The 27,000-nt window shown below is 54.8% G+C and overlaps 1 protein-coding gene across 2 annotated transcripts in view; it reads left to right on the top strand.

The window, feature by feature from the left end:
- The window catches only part of CNIH3 (cornichon family AMPA receptor auxiliary protein 3), a 157,425-nt gene that overhangs the window by 114,150 nt on the left and 16,275 nt on the right, over positions 1–27,000 (top strand). For both annotated transcript variants that reach the window (XM_037069329.1, XM_037069332.1), the window contains exons 3-4: positions 1,211–1,279; positions 4,677–4,724. In XM_037069329.1, the coding sequence (XP_036925224.1) occupies positions 1,211–1,279; positions 4,677–4,724 (117 nt within the window). The remainder of the gene's footprint in view (positions 1–1,210; positions 1,280–4,676; positions 4,725–27,000) is intronic.

The raw sequence follows: 27,000 nt of genomic DNA, 5'->3' as shown, positions 1-27,000 counted from the left end.
CCTGCTTTGCAGAGGGAACCAACTTGTTTTTGCTCACGTGGTACCTACTCCCAGCCCCATGTTGCCCGGACAGGGGCGCGGCAGTGGTGTGCTGGGTGCAATGCTTTGGCAGTTCTGCCAAAGTGCCAGGCCCCCTGGGATGTGCAGTCCTGGGGGGCGGGTTGCTATGTCCATTTCTGTGCAGCGCACTGGCCAAATACCACCTTGTTCTGTCACTGAGTCACCCTTCGGGGGACAAGGTGGCTGGGGCAGGGAGCTGTACCTCTGGTTAGTTCCCTCTGTGGGTAGGCCGTGCCTCACTCTGGGCCTGGGGAAGGCCACCACCGATGTTCTCTCCTTCAGACAAATGGGGAAACCGCTGCTCTCTGGGGAGCTCTGAGTCTCTGTGCAGAATGAACTTGACCCAAAAGGCCAAGCCGAGAAGCCTTGACTGTCCAGGAGTTGGTGACCCAGCCTGTAGGCAGCCACCGATGGGGTCTTTTCTATGACCGTCAGCTCTGCTTCCTTATTCTTTCTCCCCTTTTTCCTGACGTCTGTCCATTTTACTTCCGATCGGCGTCTCTGCCAAAATGAACAAAAGATAAGAAATCAACAGCTTCTCCCTGTGATGAGAGTAGCTGGAAGTGCACTTTCTGTACCTTTATCCAACCCCCAACCTGCTCTCACCGTCCTCTTTGTAAAACACAGACAGCTTAAGAAACTTTCTTCTGGAGATTTTAAAAATTGAGGTGTCTCTGACCTAGAACGTCATGTGAGTTTAAGGGGATACATTTTATTGCACCCCGGTTGCCACTCTCGCGTGAGCTCACGCCTCTGTGCCACCCCACAATCAACATTTCTTCTAGCATCGGGAATAATTACGATCTGCTCTCTTAATTGTTAGGATAATACAGTTTTGTGTCTAGAATCGCTATCCTGTGCGCTAGATTTCCGGGACTTATTTATCAACAAGTTGCAGGTATGAACCCTCAGACCAGATCTCCCCGCTTACCATTTGGGGGATTTGTAAGTAAACACGGAAGTAGAGAGAACAGTGCCATCGACCCCAGTGCCCATCCCCAGCTCCCACGGCGACCGCTGTTGGCAGGTCTGTGACACTGACACCTTCCTGCCTCCTGTGTTACTCTGAAGCAAATCTCCATGAAGCTTTTGACATGTTGTACGGACTCACCTTTGCACTAATGTCGCCGTTCTGTGTGTTTCGTTTCAGATCATTGCCTTTGATGAGTTAAGAACAGATTTTAAGAGCCCGATAGACCAGTGCAACCCCGTTCATGCGGTAAGTCGGGGGTGCTGGTGGCGGAAAGGGTGGTGTCACCGCGGGGCAGCCGGGGCCTGGGGAGGAGGGTGCGGTTGCCCCGTGCAGGATGAGTCAAGAACACTCTCGGCCCTGGCTGCACCTCCGTGCCTGGCTCGCAGCTGTGGAGCAGACTTGCTGTTCTTGAGGTCTGCTGAGGTCTTGACTTATCTTGAGAGTCAAGTACGGCTGTCCCAAGAGCCCAGAGAGTCCTGGGCTGTTGAGTCCTCACGACCTGGTGTTCCCATGTTTTGGCCACTCATCCTTGGACAAGGAGAGTGCCCTGTGGTGCCCCTGTTGGGCAGGGTGTAGGACCATCCTTAATGGTCCTGTCCACCATGTGGGGTGGGCTCATGTACAAAGCTCCCAGCCCCACATCCATCGCCCTGGGGGCCTTCACCTGGAGACGCTCTGTGGGCCTGAGGTGGGGACTCTCGTGGGGTCTGGTCGCCCAGCCTGGCTTTAGCCTGTGCTGCTCCCCGAGTCTTACTGCCCCATTCGCTCGTCCAGCTGTGCCTGCTGCCCCTGCCCCGGGGGGATGCAGGAAGAGGCGTGGACGTAGGGGGAGGAGTGGGACATCCCCTCTGCTGAGCGGCATGGGTGTTGGCTATCTACTGTCTCTGGTCATGCTGGCCCCGCATCCCAGAGCCAGGGACCAGCCATGTGCATAGACAGAGCCTTTTCTAGACGTGTTGCAGACCAGCCCAATGGGCAGACTCAAAGGATGGAGAGTGTGTGCCTATGCACCCACACACACACACAGTCCATTCAGTTGTGTCTCCATCTGAACTCACTGGGCCAATGTGTAGTTGACGCTCCTTCCAGGCCCCGGTGTCCTCCGTTGAACTTTTCAGGTGCAAGTCACAGCAAGGGCCATGGGTTTTCCTAGTGTGATGCCTCCTATGCCTTCATTAGTGACAGGGACAGAGGGACCGTTCTTAGCTGCAGGCCCCCTGACGAAGGGCAGTGCGCTTGGGTCGGGAGCCGGGACAAGCCCAGCTCAGCTTGTCCCCAAGGCCTGTGTTCTCATCCTCTGCTCAACGTGGCCTCTTTAAGAGACTTGATTTTATAAAGCCTGAGGCCCCTTGGCATTATACCCTTTGATCCTCTGAAACGGAGACAAACCTCTTCAAAGTCCAAAGTGCAAAGCCGAATTCTGTCGCTGGAGCAAACCCCTAAATTCCCCTGAACATGCACTACAAGTTGTGAGTGTGTCATTGCTGAAACCCATTGTGTTTCCACTGCTCACCGGTGCTAACTCGGCTCCTGCAGACCGGGAAGGACGGCCCAGGCTCCCTTCTTCCTGGACGTTTCTGTGTTTGGCACCAACATTCGTGTCTAGCTGGTCAATATCTGCCTGGTGCCCAGAGCTGCCCGAGTCTGGAATTCCAGGGGAGCCTGCGGTCCTCCCTCCTAACTGGGCTCAGATTAGAAAGCAGCCCACTTAGAATGCCCAGATCCCTCTTGAGTGGTCCCAGGGCGCATGCTGGTGAGGACGTTTGTCCTGCCGTTCAGTTCCATCATGCACATCCCACCCGGGGTGCAGGTGATTGGAGAACCCCCGGGTGTGTCCCAGAGCCCGTTTCCTCTCGCCACGTGCATTCCTTAGCTCACATGGAACGAAGAGAATCAGAACCAGCACAGGTCCCGAGGAGCCGCCCCTCGGGGTCAGGGCCGGAACACAGCAGGCACCAAATCACAGCTTGTGGCTGTCGAAGGGCGAAGCTGTGCGGCGTAGAAGGACCTCCACTCCTTCCTCCTCTGATGAAAGCCACACTTCTAATTACTCAGTGAACTGGTGACGTGGCCCAGGCTCTGGAGACCAGATGTCGCACGGGCAGATGGAAGCCACCGGGGAAGCCTCGTGTCTGGGATTTCAGAACCATCCACAGAAACCTTCAATGGAAGAATGTTAAACACATCTTCCCAGTTCTTACGCTGTCAGTGCCTGGCAGGAAGATAAATGTTCTGGGTGCCTCGTTTAACTCATCTGCAAGCTCTTCGGGGTTGTTGAGCCCCTGAATTGAGTGGAATTCCAGGGCCAGGTGGCTTGAGAACGCCACCTCTGTGGTGGGTGGCAACAGCCATGGAGAACATGTGTCCCAAGGGGCTGCATTTCTGTGTGACTGTGCAGCAGGCCCACTGGTCTCCAGGTTAAGACCCCAGGAAGCTGCTGCTGCCACGGGGCCCTCTGGCTCGACCCCTCCCAGGAGGTGGGAAGGAGGAGAGAGATGCTGTTTCCCTCCTTGTTCCTCTTGTTTATTGCCCTCCCCCATGAACTGCTGGGTATTCAGTACCACAGGAAGGCAACGAGAAGTGTCCTGCGGGGACTCCGGCTTGCTGGGGGAGGCGCTCGGGTGTGTCCTGTACCGCCTTGTCATGCCTGGCATCCCACCCCTTTGCCCATTACTTTGCATGTAGGCTGCCCTGATGCCCGGCTCTGTGTGTGTGGACACATTGCGTGTGCACATATGCACACGTGTCGAGGAGCATGTCGTCTCTCTTCCTTGCCATGTGGACACTAATTTGTCTCGATCTGGGCTCTTTCCTCTGGGCTTAAAGGGCACACGGGAATCCCTGTATTTATGCTTCAATTAGGGGAACCGAAGCATCCCAGCCACCTCTTCTCCGGGCCCCTGAGGAGTCTCACGGCCTCACTCCATCTATGCAACCAAACTGCCTTGGCACTGAAGGAAGCACCGGAGAGGCCCCAGCTGTGCTCACAGCGGCTTCAGAAGCCAAGGGAGTCACTGCAGGAAAGGGGAGGAGCATCTGGTGTGTGGTGTGAGCGTCCTCACCTGCCCAGCACCTTCCCTGGGCAGTGAGCCAGGCCTGGGAGATGAGCTTGGATGGCCCCTGGACTAGAAAAGGGGTGTGGCTGCTGGCTAATGTAGTGGAGAGATTACTTCCTTTAAATACACTCCCTTTAGAAAAACAAAGCCACTGGCAGAGCACGTCTCTTCCTTAGACACTAATCAGGGCAGGTCTGCTCTTGGAGACCCAAATGGGAGGTCCTCCCGGGACAGCTGGCTGCAGGCTTTTGGACAGTGGAGCCGGGTCAGTAGTCCGAGCCCTTGACGGCACCGGGAGGCTGAGAGGGAGAGGCTTGGCCTGCAGAGAAAAGGGCGACACACCTCTGCTGGGCTGGGAGGGAAGCTGTGCCCACACCATCTGCTGGGAGAGTGCTGGTATGAGCAGGTGACTCTGACAATGTAGACGGAAAGATTCCTGTTAGGAAAAGCTGCCCACGGGAGCAAGCAGGCCATCTGGCTGGAAGGGGCCTCTGGTGGGCTCCACCCCCTCTACCGCGAGGCACCATGGGGGCTTGTCTCACTTAATCTAACCCTTGCTCTCCTTTCTTTCCTGTGCATCCCGACAGAGGGAACGGCTGAGGAACATCGAGCGCATCTGTTTCCTTCTGCGCAAGGTCAGTGCAAGAGCTCCGGTCACGCGTGGTCACTCAGTGCAAGTGGCTGGACGGGCCCAGTGCCTGCTCCTGCCTTGTCACCCCAGGAGAGAAAATGGTGGCAGGGGACAGGGAGGTGAGGGCCAGTGATGGGTTTTTTGAAGCCTCCAGAGACAAGAGGAGCTAATTAAAAGGGGTGGCCGTTAATCAGTGTCGGGACAGCACTGGACACGTGAAGTGCCCTCCGGTTGGATTCAGAGGTTCTTCAAGTCTGCATAAGGACAGCTGCACTGACGGCTGACGTGGCCTTGTGGCCCGTGCTTCTGTCCCTGCAGGGCTCAGGCCCGCCCCTGCCCTCCCACCTGCCTGACTTGGGGAAGGTTTTCACTGGGTGGTGGGTTTCCTTTGAGGGTTCGGCTTGGCACTTGGATGGGCGGCACTGTTGGGGGTGTCGGGGGTGGGGTGGGAGTTGCAGTCACAGGGGCGAAAGCGTTGGGAGAGCTGCTCAGGGTGGGTGGGCAGGTCGCCGCTGCCCCAAGTGCCTGCGGGAAGCCGTGTGTGCCTGCAGGTCCCTGTGTGCCAGCAGCTTGAGCCTGGTATTCAGCACAGCTTTCCGACATAGCCGGGGGGGGGGGGGGCCAGAAAANTCTTCCTTAGACACTAATCAGGGCAGGTCTGCTCTTGGAGACCCAAATGGGAGGTCCTCCCGGGACAGCTGGCTGCAGGCTTTTGGACAGTGGAGCCGGGTCAGTAGTCCGAGCCCTTGACGGCACCGGGAGGCTGAGAGGGAGAGGCTTGGCCTGCAGAGAAAAGGGCGACACACCTCTGCTGGGCTGGGAGGGAAGCTGTGCCCACACCATCTGCTGGGAGAGTGCTGGTATGAGCAGGTGACTCTGACAATGTAGACGGAAAGATTCCTGTTAGGAAAAGCTGCCCACGGGAGCAAGCAGGCCATCTGGCTGGAAGGGGCCTCTGGTGGGCTCCACCCCCTCTACCGCGAGGCACCATGGGGGCTTGTCTCACTTAATCTAACCCTTGCTCTCCTTTCTTTCCTGTGCATCCCGACAGAGGGAACGGCTGAGGAACATCGAGCGCATCTGTTTCCTTCTGCGCAAGGTCAGTGCAAGAGCTCTGGTCACGCGTGGTCACTCAGTGCAAGTGGCTGGACAGGCCCAGTGCCTGCTCCTGCCTTGTCACCCCAGGAGAGAAAATGGTGGCAGGGGAGGGGGAGGTGGGGGCCAGTGATGGGTTTTTTGAAGCCTCCAGAGACAAGAGGAGCTAATTAAAAGGGGTGGCCATTAATCAGTGTCAGGACAGCACTGGACACGTGAAGTGCCCTCCAGTTGGATTCAGAGGTTCTTCAAGTCTGCATAAGGACAGCTGCACTGACGGCTGACGTGGCCTCGTGGCCTGTGCTTCTGTCCCTGCAGGGCTCAGGCCCGCCCCTGCCCTCCCGCCTGCCTGACTTGGGGAAGGTTTTCACTGGGTGGTGGGTTTCCTTTGAGGGTTCAGCTCGGCACTTGGATGGGCGGCACTGTTGGGGGTGTCGGGGGTGGGGTGGGAGTTGCAGTCACAGGGGCAGCAAGAGTTGGGAGAGCTGCTCAGGGTGGGTGGGCAGGTCGCCGCTGCCCCAAGTGCCTGCAGGAAGCCGTGTGCGCCTGCAGGTCCCTGTGTGCCAGCAGCTTGAGCCTGGTATTCAGCACAGCTTTCCGACATAGCCGGGGGGGGGGGGGGGGCCAGAAAAGCCAGCCTGTCCCTCCCCAGTCAGGAAAGTGCGTGTTTTTACAGCAGAATACAGAGAACAGCAACTTGTACTGTCTACAGCCCTGAGCCCCAGGACGTCCCTGCTCGCTGCCCAGAGCGGACGGGCGACAGGACGTAAGGAAGCTGCCTGTGGACTCCAAAGGAGGCTTTTGAGCTCTGTGTGAATAGGAGAGGAACCAAACGCAGGCCACAGCGAGAGCAGGGGCGCGATTGGGCGAGGTTTTGGAATTTTTTCTATATTTCTGTCACGATGTCTTTCATTGGGAGAGAGAACTTAATCAGGAAGTTAATGGGTTTCTGGCTATTCCTTGTCCTTTTACCCTGAGTGCGTGAGAGTTCCACGTCCGGTGACTCGAAGAGTGAAAGTGAACTTCCTGGTGATCCAAGGGACACGGAATGATTAGGAAGTAACCGAGCAGCATTCGGTATTAAGGGTCACTCACGAATTTGTACTTTATTTGCTCTGGTGATGTCTTGGACACCAATAACCCACTGCAGCCGTCACCTCCATAGCGTCCGGTTTGTTCCTTAAGATTCTAAGGTCCTTCGCAGTCCGAGTTGCTGTTGTGCCCCTGTGCGGGAGGTACCCGCCTGAGTTCTCTGGCAGAGTGTGAATCCACACACAAGGCACTTTAGGGGGGCTCATCCTCCTACGTGGCTGATGGTTAACTCTGGCTGGACAGTTAGCAAAGGCGTGTGGCTGGCTCTGCCGAGGTCCTGCTGGCCACACCCTTGGACCTTTCAAAGTCAAAGCCAAGGATATCAAAGTACGCAGGCTATGCGATAATCAGCTTTGTCATTTGCAAGTTTGCCTGCACCGGGCGTGCATTCCTAGGAGCGGTAGACTGAGGCACTTCACGGCAGGAAGCCGTGCTGCAAGGGCCTGTTTCCGTTTTCCGACCCCTTCCATCCTTTCCACTTACCCGCTCCTTCTTCTTCCCACGCTGCCGCCTCTGCTGCTTCTGTGCCGCCCACCGCAAGTGCTGTCTGTTGTGGTGGGAATTGCCACGGGGGAAAGTCCAAGGTCAGTGAAACACTACCTCCAAGACTTTAGGTGTTATAACTGTGCCTGATCACACGGTCTGCAGCCTAAGGGCCTTCTGACTAGCGCAGGGAGCTGCGCCGGGTGGCGAGCGCCCCTTGACTAGCCACGTGCCCGCGGCTTTATTTCCTCGTGGTGTCTTCCTCCTGCCCTGCTCCCCTTGCCGCGAGCACATCCATCTTTTTGCCACTTGGCTCCGTTAGCTCTTCACCTCCGTGTCTCCGTGCCCTGGATCCCCATGGCCATTTTTCATGGACATGAACGTGATTTCTTTCTGAATGTGATTTTAAATTGTTGGTGTTTCTGATGGTCTGGCCACTGAGGTCTTGTTTTCTTTATCTTACTGTGGTAGCTCTCTGTATTCCCACGGACATGTTGGGGGCGTGTGGGTCTAGACGACGACTTTGTTCGGTTTATTGTCACGTCTAGTGACGTAGGAGGGAGAACAGCAATAGCCTGCCGATGGCGCCCAGCAGATGTTTATTCAGTAAGTTCGTGACAGACGCTAGCTTCCTGGCCCTTCCTAACCTGCATCCTTTTGGGGAACACTGGGATCATCAATGCTCTTTAAGTTACATCATTTCAGTAGTGTCCACGACATTGCACGTGGCACGCAGTTTTTAGTACATTTACTTCTGACGTAAGTTTGTATTTTACAGTCACACCGAACTGTATTGTACCCCCTGTGGACACAGGGGGTCTCTAACCCACACTTTGTCTGTCCCATTTCTCTCCTGTGTGTTTCTGCCTTCTGCCCTCTTTGTCGTTGGTATTTTAATCTTATTAACGTCTCTCTCAGCCAGTTCTGGTTCCTTCCACCCAAATGGCGGTGGAGGGTGGCGGTGGACACCACCGCCTTAGGCTTCTGCCCCGATTAGCTGTGCACCCCTCAGCACGACTCTAAAGTGGGGGTCACGAGAATAGCATCTCCTCTAGTTCGTAAACGCTCAGCATGTATCAGATATTGTTTTGTTATTATCCTGACCCCGAGCTGCTGCCTAAAACTCCTTATAACATCCCTGAGCCAACACCTGGTGTCGAAGCAGGCCGGGGTCATCCTTGGCTGGCGGCATCCTCCTTAGCGCCCACCCTCCTAATCTCTGAGGTACCTGTTGTTTGATGTCTGAGCAGAGTCCCAAGGCAGGACAGCCCGGGCCATCACCCTCCCGGCTCTTTCATTCTGAAGGGGCTCTGGGTCCAGAGTCCCGGCTGTGAGTGCGTGTTGGGGACAGTGGCAGGTTAACGGGGCCAGTCTGCACCGCCACCTTCTGGGAAGGGTACCTTCCAAGAAATTCGCTGGAACTAGTCTCCTAAACGCCCCAGAATGGGATGCAGCTCCGCAATAGACTGTTGTTAAACCACCCCCTCAGCTTTCTCCGGAGAAAGGAAGGGGTTTGCAAAGCAGGCTCATTTTTAGCTCTGTAATTATCAGGAAATGTGTTCTTCGGGTAATTGTCTGAACGGCAGGGTCCTTGTATCGACTTGTGCTTATGATTCATTTTTTTTTTTTTATCACAGCAACAGCCACTTGCTTCTCGCACTGCTCTCCTCCCCCCCAAACATGTCACGGGCTCCGTGGGTCATTGTCAAGTGCGGGTCAGAGAGTAGGAGGCGCCAGGCAAAGCAGGCGATGCTTTGACAGCTGCTTTCTGGCACATACAGGGTCCTCTCAGGGAGAAGGCTGCCGAGGGGCCTCCCGCTCCATCTCCGAGTTCAGGGAGTGGTAACGGGAAATGAACCCCAGTGAGAGCCCGAGACTGGGATGAGAATAAGGAGAAAATTTCTTTAGATGCGGCAGCCATCAAGGGTTTGGATTGTCTGTTCCAGGAAGCGAGGAGACGCTCACCTCCCTTAGGCCAGGTGAGACAACCTGGAGTCTGGGATGCTGTGGAGTTAGACTGAGCCTGCCCGAGAGGGGCCACCTCGTTCCTTAGTTTGGGATGTCCCTTCTGGCGCGACAGTTCTGTGACTGTCCATTTCCCCTGCCCCCGACTTCCCCAAGAGCGTGTCCTGTCTTGCAGCAGGTTTTTGGACATTGGCAGGTATGAGAAGCTCTAGCGGATGGACTTCTTTCCCTCTCCCCACTGAGTGGCACCAGTGGGTCTCGGGAGGAAGAGGAGCCTGAATGGGTCGGGGCTGGGGTGGGCGGGGGTGTTGAGTTCTCTGGGGAGGTGTGACCTGGTGGGAGGAGGCAGGCACTGCAGGTTTAACTCTGGAAAGAACGTGGCAGCGATCAGACCACAGACGTTACTGCTCATGGCTACCTATGCCGCTTCCCTCATGTGCCCCAGAGTCCCCTCCCTGTCTCAGGGAAGGTGTCACGATCTGAAGTGAAGCTCAGTGATGTGAAAGCCTCAGCGGACCTTGAGACGCAGGAGCAAGTGTAAATGTTACTCTTTCGGACTGATTTGTTATGCAGCATCATTACGGCAATAGCTAACTGAGACTGTCAATGCATGCCACTTTCTTAAAGGGGAACGTCTTTTTTTTTTTTTCCCAAAAAAGCAATTTTATTCTGTGCCAGAGATAAGCATTTGCTGACTCTAGAGATTTATAAGCAGACAGCGTCCAACTCTGTCCCAATTTCTTTGACCCGAGAGAAGGCTACTAAATGCATTTACCTGCCAGAACCCAGAGAAAGACCCACGTGGTTTTGGAGCACGGCGTTTGTCAGGCAAATGCTGAAATACTTGGAAAGACGGTGAAGACGGTGCCTTGTCGCTAATTCCTGGGAGTCCCTGCCACAGGGATCGACCTGACCGCCAATGTTTTTGTCTGCTAACCAGTCCCTCTCGATGGGCTCCGGAGAGGGGGGTTCACTCTGACTGAGAGACGCAATACGGTGAGAAGAGACACATAAGCTCACAGGCAGCTGCTTGGAAGGCCTTCCAGAGACCAGCCCTGGCTCGGAAGTTCTCCAGATCGGAATTCCTCTTTCTTGGGGGGGTTTCTAAAGCACGACAAGGGTCATAGCAGCTCACGGTTCTTGAGCGACCACTCTGTCCCTTTAAAATATTAACGCTTTTAATCCTCACCACCCTCTGAAGTGGTCCCACTTCACAGATGAGGAAATCAAGGCTGAGAGACGTCCAGCATATACCCCTGGGCATCATATGTCATGAATTAGTGGAGCTGGGATTTGAAGGCGAGTCTGTCTAACCAGCGTCCACACTTTCAATCCTCCGCATTGTCGGGGAAGCTGTCGGTTCTCTTTGCAACGTGCTCCCTAAGGGCCATCCCTGCAGTAATATTGCCCAGCCATTCCAAAGGGAGGATTCCAGTACCAGGAGCCACGTGGGGCCTCGGGGACCCTGGAACGTGCTTCACTAACCGTGACGGGGCCAAGTGGATTCCTTTACAGCTCTTTTCTAATCCCTTTTAACTTCTTGGTAGGATAGCTCACCACCCCTAGAGGGAACGTTTGAAGTAAAAATGTCCTGGAAGAAACCTTGCACCGAGCTCAGGAACTGCGTCTCCTGCATCATTTATCTTCAGATACTTTCTGTGGCAAACTCCTGGCTAGTCGGAGGGAAGGATGGAACACTCTCCTCGCTGTGTAATTAGGGGTGCTGCCGTGGGGTTGCTGACCTGGAGGCTGGAGTGGGCTGCGTCCTCACGTTGCGCCCAAGGCTGCAGCTGGAGAAGCAGAGGACATCACAGCAATGCCGTCACGTCTGGGGTCTGGGTCACTGGCTGGCCTCATCCTTATTCGTTCCCCACTGCCATGGGGGTAGAGTGCTAACCCAGCCTACCACAACCAGGATTTACATTTCTCACTGGCCCTGGGGTCATCTGGTTGGTGCTGTGGATCTTGGCTGGGCTTGCGTGGCGAGGAGGGTGTTCTTCTGGGCTTGGCTGGGGCACTCAGCAGACCACGAGCTAATCGGTGGTGGCCTCGGCCGGGGGCGGTGGTGGCCCTGGCCCACATCCCGCCGGGGACTAGCCCAGGCTTGATCTCGTGGTGTTGCAGAGAAGCAAGAGGAGATGTGGACACGCACAAGCACTTTTTCACGCTTTAGCTCCTATCACGTCTACCAGTGACTGATGCAGCCCAAGTGATTCAGATGGCTAAGCCCAGGGTCACAGCGCTGCAGGGCAGAGGGCATGGATCCAGGGAGGGTCCGGTGGTCTGCGCGTTGAGAGTGCTGCAGGGGCGCCTCTCCTGGGCGGCCCGGGTGGCTGGGCACTCAGGGACCCGCAGGGGACTCCTAGGTCGGTGCATGGGCTGTGACTCGTATGCAGCAGCTCCCAAGGGTCTGAAGAATTGGATCTGCTGCGGGGGCAAGGACAGGGACAAAGCCTTCCAACTGCAGAGGCTGACAGTCACCGGTGACAGTCCCTCCTCCTGGGCTGTCTGGGTGGAGTCAGTCCTGGGTGGAGGCAGCTGCTTGGAAGGCCTTGGAAGTCAGTCACATGGCCACTGACTCCACCCAGACAGCCCAGGAGGAGCTGGGCCCTGGGCTCAGGAAGCCTGCCCGGGCCTGCTCTGACCTGCTGTGTGTGGGAGGAGCACCTTACCGATCCACCACAGGACAGACAGTGGTCCTCGGTTAATTGTGGGGCCAGTACAACCAGCGTCACAAAGGGCAGAGGTCCACCAGTCCTCGGGTGGTGAGGGACCGTCAGTGACCTCAGGGGCACCGCTGAGAGTGGTCCCCAAACTTGGCTGGGCCTCTTGTCGTGTCTAGAGAGACCATTCAAAATACGGACTCCTGAATGCCCCTCCCCGGTTGTGGTTAATTTTAAATGTGTCAACTTGGTTGGGCCAGGGTGTTCAGATTCACGGTCAGACGGGATTCCAGCTGTTGCTGCAAGGGTGTGATTGGGGGACCTCCGGTGAAGCAGATTACCTTTTATGATGTGGGCGGGCCTCATCCAATCACCAGAAACCCACCCCTCCCCCACCCCAGGCAAGGAGCACTTCTGCGCAGACAGCCAGACAGCCTTTGGACTCCGCCTGCCGCGTCGGCCTGTGGACCGGCCCTATAGAACTGACTTACAGAAACACTAAAACTGCTCAAGCGAGTTCCTTAAAATCTCTCTCTCTCTCTCTCTCTCCCTCTGTATAGATAGAGACAGATAAGATATAGATTAGGTCCTGAGACTGATATAGACATAGATTAGACACAGATACCGATACAGATTAGATATATAGATATAGATCGGGTGTATAGATTAGATATGGATAGAGATACTGATATAGAGGAGAGACAGATACAGATTAGATCCACGAGTATAGATTCTCGTGGATATATCTATCCGCGCACACACACACACACACACACACACACATCCCGTTTGGTTCTGTTTCCCTGGAGAACCCTGACTAATAGTCCCCGCCCCGATCCCGGGAAGTTCAGATTTAGCAGGGTTTTGGAGGGGCCCAGGGTCCGCTGTGCCGCCACATCTCCACAGCAACCCTGCCTTCAGCTTGCTCACAGCCACCCAGCTCACGTGTCCGCTCCCAAGCCCGTGCTCTGTCCGTTGGCGCCTTGCTGCTTCCGTTTGCTTTTCTGCAGAGATGCCCGTGACTTTCCACTCCTCCCACAGAGATGCTCGTCCCTCCTCGAGGGGCCGGTCTCTGCAGGCCGCTAACCAAGAGTGACGGCCGGCCAGTTTCTCCCACAGTCGCCGCAGACGGGGAGGACCAGAAAAAAGAGGCCAGCCAGCCTATTGCATTCATCAGCAGAGCAGGTTCTCCCATGCTGACTGTCTGAGCAACAAGGGGCTATGGACTCTTGGCAGTTTTGCTATGAGTCGTTGCCGACTCACTGACTGTTCTGATGGGAATAATTCAGGTTTCCATAATAACTCCCTCTTCTCATTAATATAGCAAGGAACCCCAGGCATTGCAGGGTGTGTGGGCGGTGGGGGAGGGGTTCAGGCGTGGGCTTTACTGTGAGTAAAAGGCTTGAGGGAGCTCGCTGTGTCAGGGCACCTGTGCAGGCCAGGCATTGGGGGAACTGCCTCCCAGGGCCGTCTGGGGCCCCAGGCTCCTCCTGCCTGTGGAGCGCGGCATCATTAGGGCATTCCCTTCAACCCCTGGTTACGAGGGAATGTAACCAGGGTGTCCTTTCAAGCAGCAAGACGGAGAAGGGGAGGTGACAGGGCCGTTCCCGCGGAGGACACGACCCAGCATTTGCACACGGCACTTCCACCTAACTCCTCAGTCGGATCTCAGGCAAACGGCCACTCCTGGCCTTATTTGGGGATCTGTATGCTCAGCCCCAAATCAGGGGTTCATTTCAGAGAGCAGGGAGAGTGGACCCCGGGGGGACAGCTGCGGGTCTCGGTCTCGGGGAGGAATCTGGGCCGCAGAGCAGCCTGTGCAGGGCGCTCTGCCTCTGACGGGCACCCCAGGAATTCAAGGGCAGTGGGAGGGGGCGTGGGAGTGGGGCAGGACAGAGGCAGGACGTGAAAGGTCGAGGTGATGTTCGGTGGCGCTTGGAGGAGACTGCGTAAAAAGGGGGAACAGAGTCCTTGGCATTGGTCTTGGGGGGTCCCAGTGAGTGCCGTGTGAGTTCACTCATTTGTTCAGCCAGGAATTCATCCCTTGAGCACCTGCTATGCACTTAGTCCTGTGTTATGTGCTGAGGAGGGTGAGAGTGTGCATGTGATGTGTGAGTTGTGAAGACGTGCTCGGTCCAGCTAAAAGCGTTCTCGTTTTTTTTCTCTGATATCCTGCTTGAGAGCCTCTCAAAGCCCTGACCGCGCCGCCCCCTGCATTCCAGTCGCTTACCCACGTGCCATGCACACTCATATCCCCGAAGGCAGGAATCATAGCCACCTAATTTTTGTATCGGTTGCGTTGCCCAGCGTGGTGTCTGATTCAGGTCAATTAGCAAAAGGGATTATCGAGCCTGAGCCCAGCAGCCATGCAATGGTGTGGACTATTGTTTTTACAGCGTGGGAGGGGGAATTCTCCCCTTGAAGAAGGTGGGGGAGACCAAAGGAAGCCCTGCGGCAGGTGTGACGTGCCTCATCCTCTCGGAGCATCCCACCTGCACAGCGCATGTGCACAGTCGTGGGTGAAGCAGGAGCCCTGGCCCCCGACCTTGGCTGCACGTTGGAATCGCCTGGGAAGCTGGGAACTGTACTGGGCTTGGGCCCTACCGCCAGAGTGTCCACTTCTTTGGTCTGGCATGCAGCCTGGGCACTGGGGTTTGTAAAGCGCTGCCCCCCCCCCCACCGCCACCACCACCCGCTGTGATTCTAAAGTACAGCGAGGCTGCAAATCACTGAGTTGGAGGGTAAGCCAGGCTGCAGCAATGCAGGTGGGTGGCCTTTTCCTTCCTCAGTCCTCTGGGGTATGATTTAGAGAGCCATCATTTTCTAAATGGAACCAGAGTAAAAGCAGTCATTTGCTACCGGATGCCTAAGTGGACTGAAGGATCGAGTCCCCACCTTCCTACTTCCTTGGAGATGGCCCGCCCAGTGGGACAGCTCATTGTCAGCAATCCACAGACAACTCGTTTTTCTTAGTGGGAGCTTGGCTTCCAGAGGCTCCCTCTTCCCAAAACGTGATGAGAAGGAACAAGGTCTGTTTTTCAGCCCTCCAAATGCTTGCCCTTTTCCAAACTGCTGAAAAAGCAAGGAACCTTTCTGGGTTATGTTTCTGGGCCACAAAATGTGCCTTTGGTATTGCCAAACCCTCACAGCCACGTATTCCCTGCAGCGTGACCCAGCCTCTGCCTCTCCCTAAAGTTAAAACTGGGTGCCCGCCTGTTCCCAGGCGGGGCCCACGCANCATTGTCAGCAATCCACAGACAACTCGTTTTTCTTAGTGGGAGCTTGGCTTCCAGAGGCTCCCTCTTCCCAAAACGTGATGAGAAGTAACAAGGTCTGTTTTTCAGCCCTCCAAATGCTTGCCCTTTTCCAAACTGCTGAAAAAGCAAGGAACCTTTCTGGGTTATGTTTCTAGGCCACAAAATGTGCCTTTGGTATTGCCAAACCCTCACAGCCACGTATTCCCTGCAGCGTGACCCAGCCTCTGCCTCTCCCTAAAGTTAAAACTGGGTGCCCGCCTGTTCCCAGGCGGGGCCCACGCAGAGCCCCGAGACTCCGAGAAGCATTCCTCCAGACACCGGGCTTGTGCTGAGCAGGTCCCGCCGCTCCAGATGCAGCTGCTCACCAGGGAACAGGGAGATGCCGCGCTGTCACGCTGACTCCATTTTCGACACACGGGCGATATTCGTTCTTCTCGAAGCCATTTGGAACACCGGTCCCCCTCCAGCACAGCGTGTCACTGGCTCCAATCCCTAAGCTGTCTCTGTGGCACAGACAATTGCAAAACACAGTTGTTGTGTTTTGTTAGGATCAGGCCAGGCAGTAGGCACCAGAACGCACAGAATATGTTCAGCTTGCTCTACAAATGCAAAGTGCCATTGTTCCAAAGGAACGGAAAAAGCGCACTGCCCCGTGGCCGTATCTGCCCAATGGTGGAAGCCGGGATGGCATCCGGGAAGACGATGCTCACCGATTGTAGCACGGGGGGGGCGGGGGTGGGTGGCCGACACCCAGTAACCACAGCGCTGCTGCCGTGGCCTTCCCTCAGTGGCCTCACTGCTGCCCACCGTTCAACACACCCCTGCGAGATGGTGCCCGTACCCCCGGGGTCCTGGCGGGGACCCCAAAAATTAGCCACTTGCGCAAGGTTCCTCTCCGCAGAGAAGACACGCATTCAGATCACATCAGCAAGGGCACGCTGATGAAATGATAAGTGAGGTGTCTTCTGTGAGGTTCTGTGAAATCTGTTTGTGTAAGCGAGACTTCAGCGCGGGCCACTGTGGTACCCAATGCTTCCTGGTCGCGGTGACGCAAAGGGCTCACCGGAGCCAGGAGCGCTGGGTGTTGGGTCGCTTTAGTTATCGATAACGTATTCCAAACGCAGCTGTTCTGGGCTTTAAAAGGAGGGCGGTGTCAGAGGGCACAGTCAGTGGTGTAACGTTCAGTGTCGGTTCGCCCCCACAGACCGTAAAGCTGGCGGGTCCCTGCTCAGCCCCGTACCTAGGAAACTGCAGTATTTCTCTTCTTGTATGACAGCTCTGTGCAGTGCAGAAGGGGACCTGGGACTCCAGGCCTCCCATCACTTGTCTGGGTCACTCAGGTGGGACATGCCGGGTCTGGTTTCAGATATGGCTCTGCTTCCCCAGCCCCTGCCCTTTCCAGCAGTCCTTACGTCTGCATGCTCTAGGGGTGAAAACCGTGTTTCCCTACATTTCCCGGGACAGTTCTGCACCTGTGGACACTACCCTCAACACCCCAGCCTTTCTGTATCCACGCCGTCACCTGCCGGCCATAAGCACACATGCGCTGTGCTAATCTCTGGTCTCGTCCCTGGCCCTTCTGGGCTGATTCTCATCCTCCAAGTCAAAACTAGGCTGAGAGGTTTGACCGAAAGCATCTCCTCTGTTTTAAGCGACTGTTGGGAAACAGGTGGTTTGGGAGGAAGAGCCTCCAGGACAGTCGGCTCTCTCTAACGCAGGGCGCCGTGAGGCCTGCGAGTCCACCTGGGCCACCGTGGCAAAGGGTCACGGACTGGGGCTGAGATAACAGGGCCTTACTCCCCCAGGTCCAGTGGCTACAAGACCCAGGCCAAGTGTTGGCAGGGCTGGCTTCTCCTGAGGCTTCTTTCCTGGGCTTGGAGATGACCCGCTGTTCCCTGTGCCCTCACGGGGTCGTCCCTCTGTGTGCCTGTCTGTGCCCTAATCTCCCCTTCTTATAAGGATGCCAGTCATATCTGATCAGGGCCCATCCTAATGGCCTCACTGAGCCTTAGTGGCTGCTTTAAAGACCTGTCTCCAAATACAGTCCCAGCCTGGGGCCCTGGGATTAGGCCTTCGATACGTGAAGGAAGGTGAGAGGGGCAGCTTACCCTCTAGCAGGGTCTGCGAGCTAGAGAAGAATTTGTGCAGAGACAGCACCCTCTTGGTCAGGAGGAATGGTCGGCCTTACCTTGAACTCTGTTCCTCGGCAAACAGCAAAGAGAGTGAACAGCGGGCCCCAGGGTTTTGCCCTTACTGCTGGTTTCCCATCATCCCCAGGTGTGATCCCGTGAGGGCAAGACTTGGATTCTCTGCTGGATTTTACATGTGTGTCAGAATAAAAAGCAAACTTATTCCGGGCAAAGCTATGCAAAGTTACTAATTTATAATAGCCAAGATATGGAAAAACTTTGATAATGCCCAGCCAAGGATGAGTGGATAAAGAAAATGTGGCATATATTAAAAATGATATAGCCCTGGCTGGTGTAGCTCAGTGGATTGAGCACAAGCCTGCGAACCAGATTCGATTCCCAGTCAGGGCACATGCCTGGGTTGCAGGCCAGTTCCCAGCAGGGGACTCACGAGAGGCAACCATACATTGATATCTCTCTCCCTCTTTCCTTCTCTTCCCTTCTAAAGATAAATAAATAAAATCTTTAAAAGAAAAAAAATGATATATATATATCTCAAAGGTGCAAACTTCCAGGTATAAAATAAATAGGTCTGGGGGATGTCACACACAGTGTGGCAATTGTAGTTCATGATACTCCATCACATATTTGAATGTTGCTAAGATTAAAAGTTCTCATCATAACAAAAAGATTTTGTGAATATGAACTAGACTCGTGGTGATCCCTTTGCAGTATATACAAACACTGAATCCTTATGTTGTATTATTATTATTCATAATAATCCTTAATTATGTTGTATGACTGGAACTAATATAATATTGCGGGTCTATTATATCTCAAAAAAGGATGGGTCCATCTCCCATCATTTTCCAGGGAAGGTAGACCGAACACGGGGGGCTGGACCCCTGTCTTCCTACTGCCTCACCCTGGGCAGGCAGCAGCGTGCCAAGCCAGTCCCCCAAGCTCAGACTGTTAGCTCAGCACAGGCTGGACGGGTTACTGGCCCTTATCATTCTGATTAGCTGCGGCTCCTGTCTCCCCAGCAGGCCCAAGGTCAGGACCAAATCCACGTGCGTGATGTGAGCTTTGCAGAAGTGCCTGCCGTGGAGGTGGGCCCAAGTTACATAATTATTACGACCATCTTCGTTTATAGAACAACCCCTCCCAGGAGGGCCCAGGCACTTCCCTGCCCAGAAGTCGTCCCTGGGTAGCAGGGCGGCCTGACGCCGGCTGGGGCTGGAGAGAGGAATGAGGAACACTGCCTGCCCACGGGGCGGTGCGGGTCTCACCAAGGAGTCATTGCGCCGCCGCAGTTCCAGGGAGGGCCGCTGTGAGGCGCCCTTCTGCAGTTTGGACAGGGGAAGCGGCTAGGGTGCGTTTCTTTTGCTCACCTCAACTTAGAAGATTGGCCCTTAGAGGTCCAGGAAGAGGTTTTTCCTCAACGACAATGTCGAAGTTACCCTTTGTGGCTTGGAATACGCTGGGCATTATGCAAAGCGATCGAGTGCATCATCTCACTTAGTCCTCGCCCTGCGGGGTGGGGCTCGGTCTGGTGTGGCCGGCGCCTCGGTCCCCGGCACTCACTGAGGAGGAGGACAAGAGCAGAGGGGTGAGGGACTAGAGTTGGGACCTGCGCAGCCAGGACTGGAATCCAGGCAGCCTTGTCCCGGAGTGAGCTCTTTGGGTTTTCCTGATTGATTTCATCACATAGGTAGCAGGCCCCCATTTTGATCAGAAAACGATGCTAAGCTAATATAAAGAAAGTGTTGATAAGCTGCTCGCCCGCCCTCCGTCCCTAACTCTCAGACATGACTGATGATTAGGGCCAGGGCCTCCTGATACCTCCACGCCCGTTCAGACGCAGACAGACACCCCCCCACACTTGTGTTCACGCACACTCAGCGTTGGCCATTTGTTTTCTTCTTCCCAATAATGAAAAAGTGTTTCTCTGTAACCTGTATTTTTCCCACATGCCATTATGTGCCCCCGCACCCAAGTCACTAGCGGTAGCTCCAACTCTTAGAAATAATTGCACAGCCGTTCATACTGTTCCACAGCACACGATGTGCTGAGCTGTTTCCACGTGTGCGGGCGTTCTGACTGTGTCTAGTTGTGTTAGGCCCCTGCCAGTGACCCGGCAATAAACACCTTTACTGCAGTTGGGCCCCCAGAGTGAGGCTGTGTACAGGTTCAAGTGTACAGGAATTTGTACTCTTCTGAGAATCGCGAGCTTATGTTCTCCAAATGCATGAAGCAGTGTTTACTGCCCCCGTGGAGTGAGACATGTCTGTTTCCCCACGTGGCTGTCGCCATGGCTACATGTCGTCGCTACGGAGCCCCAAGGCTGGCCTGCTGTCCTCAGTACCCCAGGTGCAGCCAGGCAGAGGCAGCCTTGAGAGCCCGGGAAGTCCTTCTCAAAGACCGGAGATCCTCGGTCTGGGCAGCACATTCAGCTCTCCTGGGGGGCTTTTAAAACCTTCTCTCCTCCTAAGCCCAGAGAGTCCCAGTCTGTCAGTGGGGTAAGGGCAGAGGTGTTGTCAGCAGCCCCCCAGGGGATTCTGCCATTCTGCCAGGAGGGGGCGCTTCAGAGAGGGACCTTGGAGACACGGGATTCTAACCTCCCTCCTCCTTCCCCACCCGGGGGTCCTCTCCTTGCAGGCCAGGGGAGACTTCACTGGAAACTGCAGGCTTTTCCTGCGGCCAGCAGTCTCTCACTCATGTCCTGGGCCTGCAGGAACGCTCGGGCTGGAAAAGCTGACTCGAGCCGTTGCGGCAAGGCCCCTGCTGGCTCTCAGAGCCTGCAGGGTCCCGCAGGACCACACTGCCCTACCTGTGCCAGAGGGTAGCACTCTTTCTGGGGGAGACAGAGATGGGCATCCACCACGCTTTATGACCAGAGGTGCATCGGGTCCCAGGGCTGTCCTCACACTGAGTAGGACACAGGTCATTGTTCTTCCACCAGACACCCTGTCCCTTCTAACAGCAAGTGTCTGCCGGTGTGACCACGAGGCTGACTCCAGGCTGGCAGCCCAAGCCCTCCCTCCCTCCCTAAAGGTGCACGGAGAGGCGTGCAGACCGTGTGCAGAGGCCGACACACTGAGGTCTGGCCTCTTTCACAGCACACTCTGCACACGGCTGCTCAGAAACTCTGTTCTTTCCTCGGCGGGTTAGGACTACTTGCGGGAGGCAGCCAGGCAGGCAAAGACACCGTGACCACAAGAAGGCAGCAGCTGGCCCCCCTCATTGCCAGGCCCACATAGTCATTAGCCGTGACAGTGAACGTCTGCCAAGGGCTCTCTGGGGCACCGTTTTCCAGACTTGGCTGCACCTTGGAATCCCCAGGGGCGTTTTAAGAAGTACTGATGTGCGGGCCCCGTCCCCAGAGATCCTGACTTAATTGGTTTGGGATAAATCCTGGGCGTCAGGATTTTTAAAACTAGCCCCCTCGCCCGCCCACACCCGGGGTGATTCTAATGTGCAGCCAAGTTCAGGCGCCTTTGCCGAGCAGCCTCCAGCTTCATGCGTGCGTTTAAGCTGCTTTGTGGCCTGGCTCGGCCGGTGGCTGGCTTCCACCTTGGCCCTGCCCCACCCTGCCCCTCCCTAGCACAGGGTCAGGTGGGGTGCACAGGCATCTGGTCGTTAGTGGCCCCAATCTCCTGGTACCTCCAACAGCTGGGAAAAGCCTTCTACCAGCAGGCATGGGTAGACCCATAGAGGTTGGAAGTGTTTCCAGGCCAGACATAAAATAGGGCGTGGTCTTCTCTTCCGCCTGTAGGGGGCAGCCCTCTGGGGGGGCACTCATAAAATGAACATGCTGAGGCCTGGCCGCCCCCCACCCCCCCCGCCCCGCTCACTCTGAGTTTCCAATGCAGTGTTGGGGTCTGCACGTGGGACCATTAAAAAAAAGTCTAAGGGTGCAGGGAAGTGTCCAGTGTAGGGGAATGTTGACAGATCAGTGTGAGAGACACCCACACAGCACGTGGATGGGATGCTGAGACGGATCACCTCTTGTTTCCATCAGTCAGCCTGTGGTGGAACTGGTTTCTCTTAGATACGTCGTCTCTCTGGGAGGCACAGAACCCCTTGGCGACGTTAGGCAGGGACTCACCGTACAGTCTTCACCAGGAGTCGTCGTTTGCCTGGTTCATCTGCTCCTCCCTCCCCCGTGGGCATAGAGCACCGCTTATTTTGCTGGGTCGTTCAGTGACACACTCCGTGGTTCTTCACCCTGAAACACAGTCTCCGGTGTAACCACACTGCCATGACCACGGCCAAGGCCATCGTCGTCACTCACCATCACGGCTTCCCTATATCCCAATAATGCTCTGCGTTGTCCTAAGTCCGGGATTCAATCACGCGCCACACCGTGCATCCAGTGGTCGCGTTTCCCATAATCTCCCTTCATCCAGAACAGTCTCTCCCCCTTTTTTCATGAGGTGGACCTTTACAAAGAGCGCCTGGAAGTGAGTGGTTTGTGAAGTTCCCCGGCCTCTCCAGTGAGAGGCTGCAGGGCCAAGGACCACTCAACAGAGGACTGCGCATCTGTGCATTTGGCTGTTTCCGTGTAAATACGTATGTGGCAAACACATGGGCAGTGCGCCTGCTTGTCAGTGTTCAGAGCAAACAGGCACCATGCTCTGAGTTGCGGGCGTGTGTGCCTTCCATGCACGGCCCTGCAGTGGTCCTCTCTATTCGGTCCAGAGTCACAGGCCACTCCGATCAGTGTGTGTTCTGGTTGCTCTGCCTCGTCCCCTCCTCCCAGTGTCTCCTGTGCCCGTTCTCTCTCTCTGTGTCTCTCTCTGTCTTGTGTTGGAGGTTTAAGATTCGTTCCCTCCCTTCTAACTAGGTGAGATGACCTCACAGAGGTGGGTGGGGAGCTGGTGGTGTGCTGTCCCCCCAGGGGACAGCAGGATGTTGTAGAGAAAGCCCTGCTTCTGGAGCCGGCGCAGGACCTTGCTCCCACCACACTGTTCACTCTTGCGCTCTTTGCTATTCCTCCTCCACTTTTCCCCTCCCTTTTGTCTGAATCTTTCCCTCTGGACCACTCAGCTCCAGTCACCGCTTGGGAAGTCTCCTCCCCCTTCCTCAGGTGGAGTCTGTGGGCCCCGTGGGCTAAGGTCCATTCTAGCCCTTACCAGGCAGTATCGCATATTTCTCTCCCCAGCTTGACCCAGGGCTGCTGGAGGATGGGTCCTGAGTCTGTTGTGGGTCTGACTCCCCAGACCTTGGCAAGGTGCCCCCACCTCATGGGTGTTCAGCCCTCGCTCCGTGAATGAACGGAAGGAAGTGGCCGGGCCCAGCCCAGCCCCTGCCAGAGATCGCCTCTGTCTGCTGGATCCCTGCCCTCGCCCCACAGCTGGGTCCTCGCTGTCGCCGGCCACTGGGCTGGCCCTTGGCTGCTCCTGACTCACCCTGCTTTCCGTAGTGTCCCCACTACTCTTCTGTTTCCTCAAGTGATCAGTTATGCTCCGGAGTAACTGGGGGCCCCTGATGTGGGGTGCCCCCTGTCTGCCTCCCCCTGCTTTACATCCCTGTCCCTCCTGGGCTTCTCTCCTGTCTCAGGGCCCCTCTCAGCCCCACTCCAAGGCTGACCCTCCGTGGGGTCCCTTGTCCAGGCTCCTTCTAACTCATCTGGAGCAGATCCCACTGGCTGCCTCCTGCTGGAGGACCTGGTCTCGCTCGTTGCTCTCCGATCCCTCTCTCCCCGGCTCACACACGGCTACTCTTCCTCATTCTACACAATTTCACGGGCCTCAGGAGCCCTTTGCACTACTGACCCACACATTTCTCCCTTCAGCTGTTGCAGAGTCTGGAGTCCATGACACTCCTTGCCTGCACGTCCCCACTCCCACTCAGCTCAGAATCCCTCGCCTTGTGGCAGCTGCCCCTTTCGTTCCACCGAGACGGACACCTTGAAGGTCACCAAGGACATCCTGAATCCAGCAGGGTGACTTCTTTATTCTCGTCCCCCTCGACCTTCCTGGACTGTGACACTCTTGTCAGCTCCTTCTTTCTGGCTCCCTGGCAGGGCATCGTCTCTGTCTCCTTTGGTTCCTCTTCCCTCACACCCCCAATACAGGGCCTCATTCCTGTTCTTCCCTTGACCTTGTTTTCTTCTTGTTCTCCAATCGAAGCTGCAACCAGCAGCCTGGGGGTCCTGTATGGGTTTGATTGTAAGAGCTCGCTTTCTCCAGAATGCATGCCCTGCAGTACTGGAGCTTCTACCATCATGCATCCCCCCCCAACCCCGGGCCCCCTAAATCTATGCCTTCTCTCCTCCTCTCTCTGTCCTGGATTCCAGGAAAGCATGTCATACAGTCACTGAGCACCTACCTTCACCTGGCCCTGCTTCTTGTGCCTCAAACTCAGTGTTGGGGTCGCTGCCGATGAATGACATTTCTCCAACGTCTTTGGGTTTGAACCAATCAAGAATAGATAGAAGAGTCTGGATGAGGATGAAAAACACAGCCACACCCAGTCAGCCTTGTGGAAGGTCCTGGCAAGACCGTCACCTTCTAGTGCAGGAGAGAGTGACGGTGACAAGGTGCCTCGGAGGGGTGGGCTCCAGGCTCAAGTTGCCAAGGCTTTGGCGTGCTGACCACGCAAACCTGCCCCGTGGCTGCAGGCATGCAGGGAGGGAACCGTGTGGCTTAGGGACGGGCAGGTCCCTGAGCAGGAGAACCTGGGCTGCAGCCTTCGCCCCTAACACTGTGCAGCATGTGGGAAGTCCTGTGTTCTGGTTTTGAGCAGGATCACAGAGGGAGGAATTGGGGGGTTTGGGGCTCCCCCTTCACTCGACCGGCAACACGTGCATTGTTGCTTCACCGCCCTCTTTTTCAGTGCGCCCATCTTGGTTCCCTGAGAACCAGTCTTCCATGTCACCGGGCCGGGCCCTGCATCTGCAGACCCTGCTCCGAAGTGCTTCATGAGTCAGGACCCTCACCCCTAAGCCACCTCCGAGGGAGCTCACGCTCTCATTTCCCTCGCCTGCACTGTTGGAGCAGCTTCCCTACCCAGGGCCCCGACCCTACCCAGCCTTGGGTCTGCTCCTTACCCCTCCTCCCCGATCTGCCCTTCGCATCGCGGCTGGAATGATCTTAGCAAACCGCGACCATGTATAACTTCTTTCCAAGCCTCCTCTGGCTCTCTGTTTTGGAGAATAAGTAACCAATACTTAGCATTGCTGCTAAGGCCCGCTGTGATGTCCTGCCTTATCTCTACCTTCTTGAAATCTACTTCTTGTCAAGTACTCGCTTGCTCACCAAACATTTACCGAGTACCTACTCATGCCAGGGTTTGTGCAAGTATTGTGAATAGAGAAACAAAAGACTCAAATGTCGTATCTTCCACGAGCCTTTTCTTGTCCACCAAAGAGGAAATAATCTGTCTCCTGTTTCACTGGGGCTTTTTTCTGTACGTTCTTTCTGCATAGTGCTATCTTGCCTGCACGTCTCCTCCTTTACCTGGCCGCAGTCTACCTGCGGCCCAAGCTACACCTTCCGCCTTGTGTTCCCCGCGCCGCCTCTGCAGTCCCCGCACTTCTGAGGTGCCCTATCCATGATTGGTTAGGGCATTCTCACCCAGGTCGAAAATGGAACAAACCCAGAGAAAAGTGTTCTGAAACACAAATAAATTCAGCATGATCCTAGGTGTTACTAAATATAGTTGTCCAGAGATGAACATGTCACGATTAATTAACAATGCATTTGTGAACCGCTTACAGCCTGTTTTTAAATAAGGCAGTCCGTAAAAATGTTGGATGCTGTTTCTCCATCTTCTCCTTGTCACCCCTCCTGCAACCAACTTGAGTTTTTATCTGTTTACTCTGAAGAGCAGAGGTTTCCTGGTTGACTCCTCTAGAGCCAGCTGCCTTTGCCATCACAACTCTGCCAAATCAGTTTTGCTATCACTGCCGTGCAGGTCACTCCTGAGCTCAGAGGCCTTTGATGGCTCTTCCTTGAGTCTCAACTCTTTCACTAGACCTCCCGTGACCCCTGCCCCAGGCCCTTCCCAGGCTGTCTGCCGGCTCCTCCCCAGCAGGCCACACCCCCTCCACTTGGGCACTGCGTCTTCCCTGGCCTGTACCTGCTGTTTCAGGTAGCTCATCAGAGTCAGACGCTACAGCAGTTAAAATACAGATCCCTGGGCCCCACCCGCTGGACATTCTAAACTGGAGCTCGGAAATCTGCCTTTTTATAGAGCCGTACCCAAGGATCTAACAGTTTGTGGAGCCAGGAACTTTTGTGACCTCCCATCACATGGTGGATCCCATTAGGCCTTGCGTGGGGCGTATTTATGTATCTCTCTCTCGTCTCCCCTTCTGGACTCTTCCCGAAGGCAGGACTGTGAAGTCATCTCGCCTTTGGATCACCTGGCAGGGTATCTCTCACAGTAATAGGATGTACTACTCTGCACGTGTTTGTTGAATGAATGAGTGATTGAATGCATGTGTAGATGAAGGACTTCTTTGAAGAGGTGAGATGTGAATGGGAGCAGGAATTGCAATGTAACCAGGAACTGAGAGCAAATTCCAGTGGAGGAAGCAGCTTGTCATTTCAGTGCTTTGTGCAAAATGCAGGTGATAATCAGAGCTCTGGGAGGTCACTTTGCAATCTGTTTGCTCCCAGGGTCCAGATATTTCTCATGGATGGAATCGTTGCTGGTTTGGGGAACGTGCTCGTTTTTGTAACAGTTTCCAATGTGTACCTTATTATCTGGTTGTTTCATTTCCGTCCTTCCGGTGATCAACTGGGTGTTTTTAAAATAGAACGTTTCAGCTCTTCCAGCGCCAGGTCCTCAGGTTGCTCCGGCAACCACCTTGAAAACTCCAGGAACCCTTCTCCTGAGTTTCCAAACTTCTCGGGTTTTCTGGCAGCCACACTGGTTTTTAACGATGTCCTGACTGAGAGGCTAACATTAAATAGTCTCTGTAAATTAACTAAATCTCCCGAAACACTTTCAAAGGTGCCCAGCATTCTTAGCGTCACTGTTGTTGCATAGCCCTTTTTGGGGGGGACTGGTATCGAACCCCGGATGTTCAGGGAATTCCTCCAGCCACCTGTTAACCAGGCACCCAGCATGCCCTGCCCAGAGAACCACCCTCTGCCATCTGGTACTTTATTTAAAACATAATCACTGTAACTGTGGCTTCTAGAACATGTCTCTGTTATTAAAAAAGAATTTAAAAATACTTTATTAATAAAATATTAATTTATTGATAAAACATTAATATTTAAATAATCATCAATAAATAAATAATTTAATCGATTATTAATGTTGTTGAATATTTGAATTATTAATAAATATTTAAATTTTAATTTAAATGGTTATTTAATTATTAATATTTAATAATAAAATTAATTTATTGATAAATAAATTTATTTATGAATGAATATTTAAAATATTTATCAATATATTAATGTTGATGTGTCTCTGGTTCTATCGAAAAGTCAAAAGAAGAAAAACACATGAAACTTCTGAGAAGTAGGCGTGGCTTTCACGGTCATGGCCAAATCCGAGCAGCTCCGAGCAGCACTGCGGCCATCACAGCTTCAGCCTTGCTTTGTTCAATGTGCCTCGCCCACGCGGATGTGACT

The sequence above is a fragment of the Sturnira hondurensis genome, unplaced genomic scaffold, assembly GCF_014824575.4.
Source record: "Sturnira hondurensis isolate 20B ecotype Veracruz unplaced genomic scaffold, ASM1482457v3 Scaffold0018525, whole genome shotgun sequence".
Taxonomy (NCBI): Eukaryota; Metazoa; Chordata; class Mammalia; order Chiroptera; family Phyllostomidae; genus Sturnira; species Sturnira hondurensis.
The sequence above is the reverse complement of the archived record's forward strand: the minus strand, read 5'-3'. Positions and strand labels throughout refer to the sequence as shown.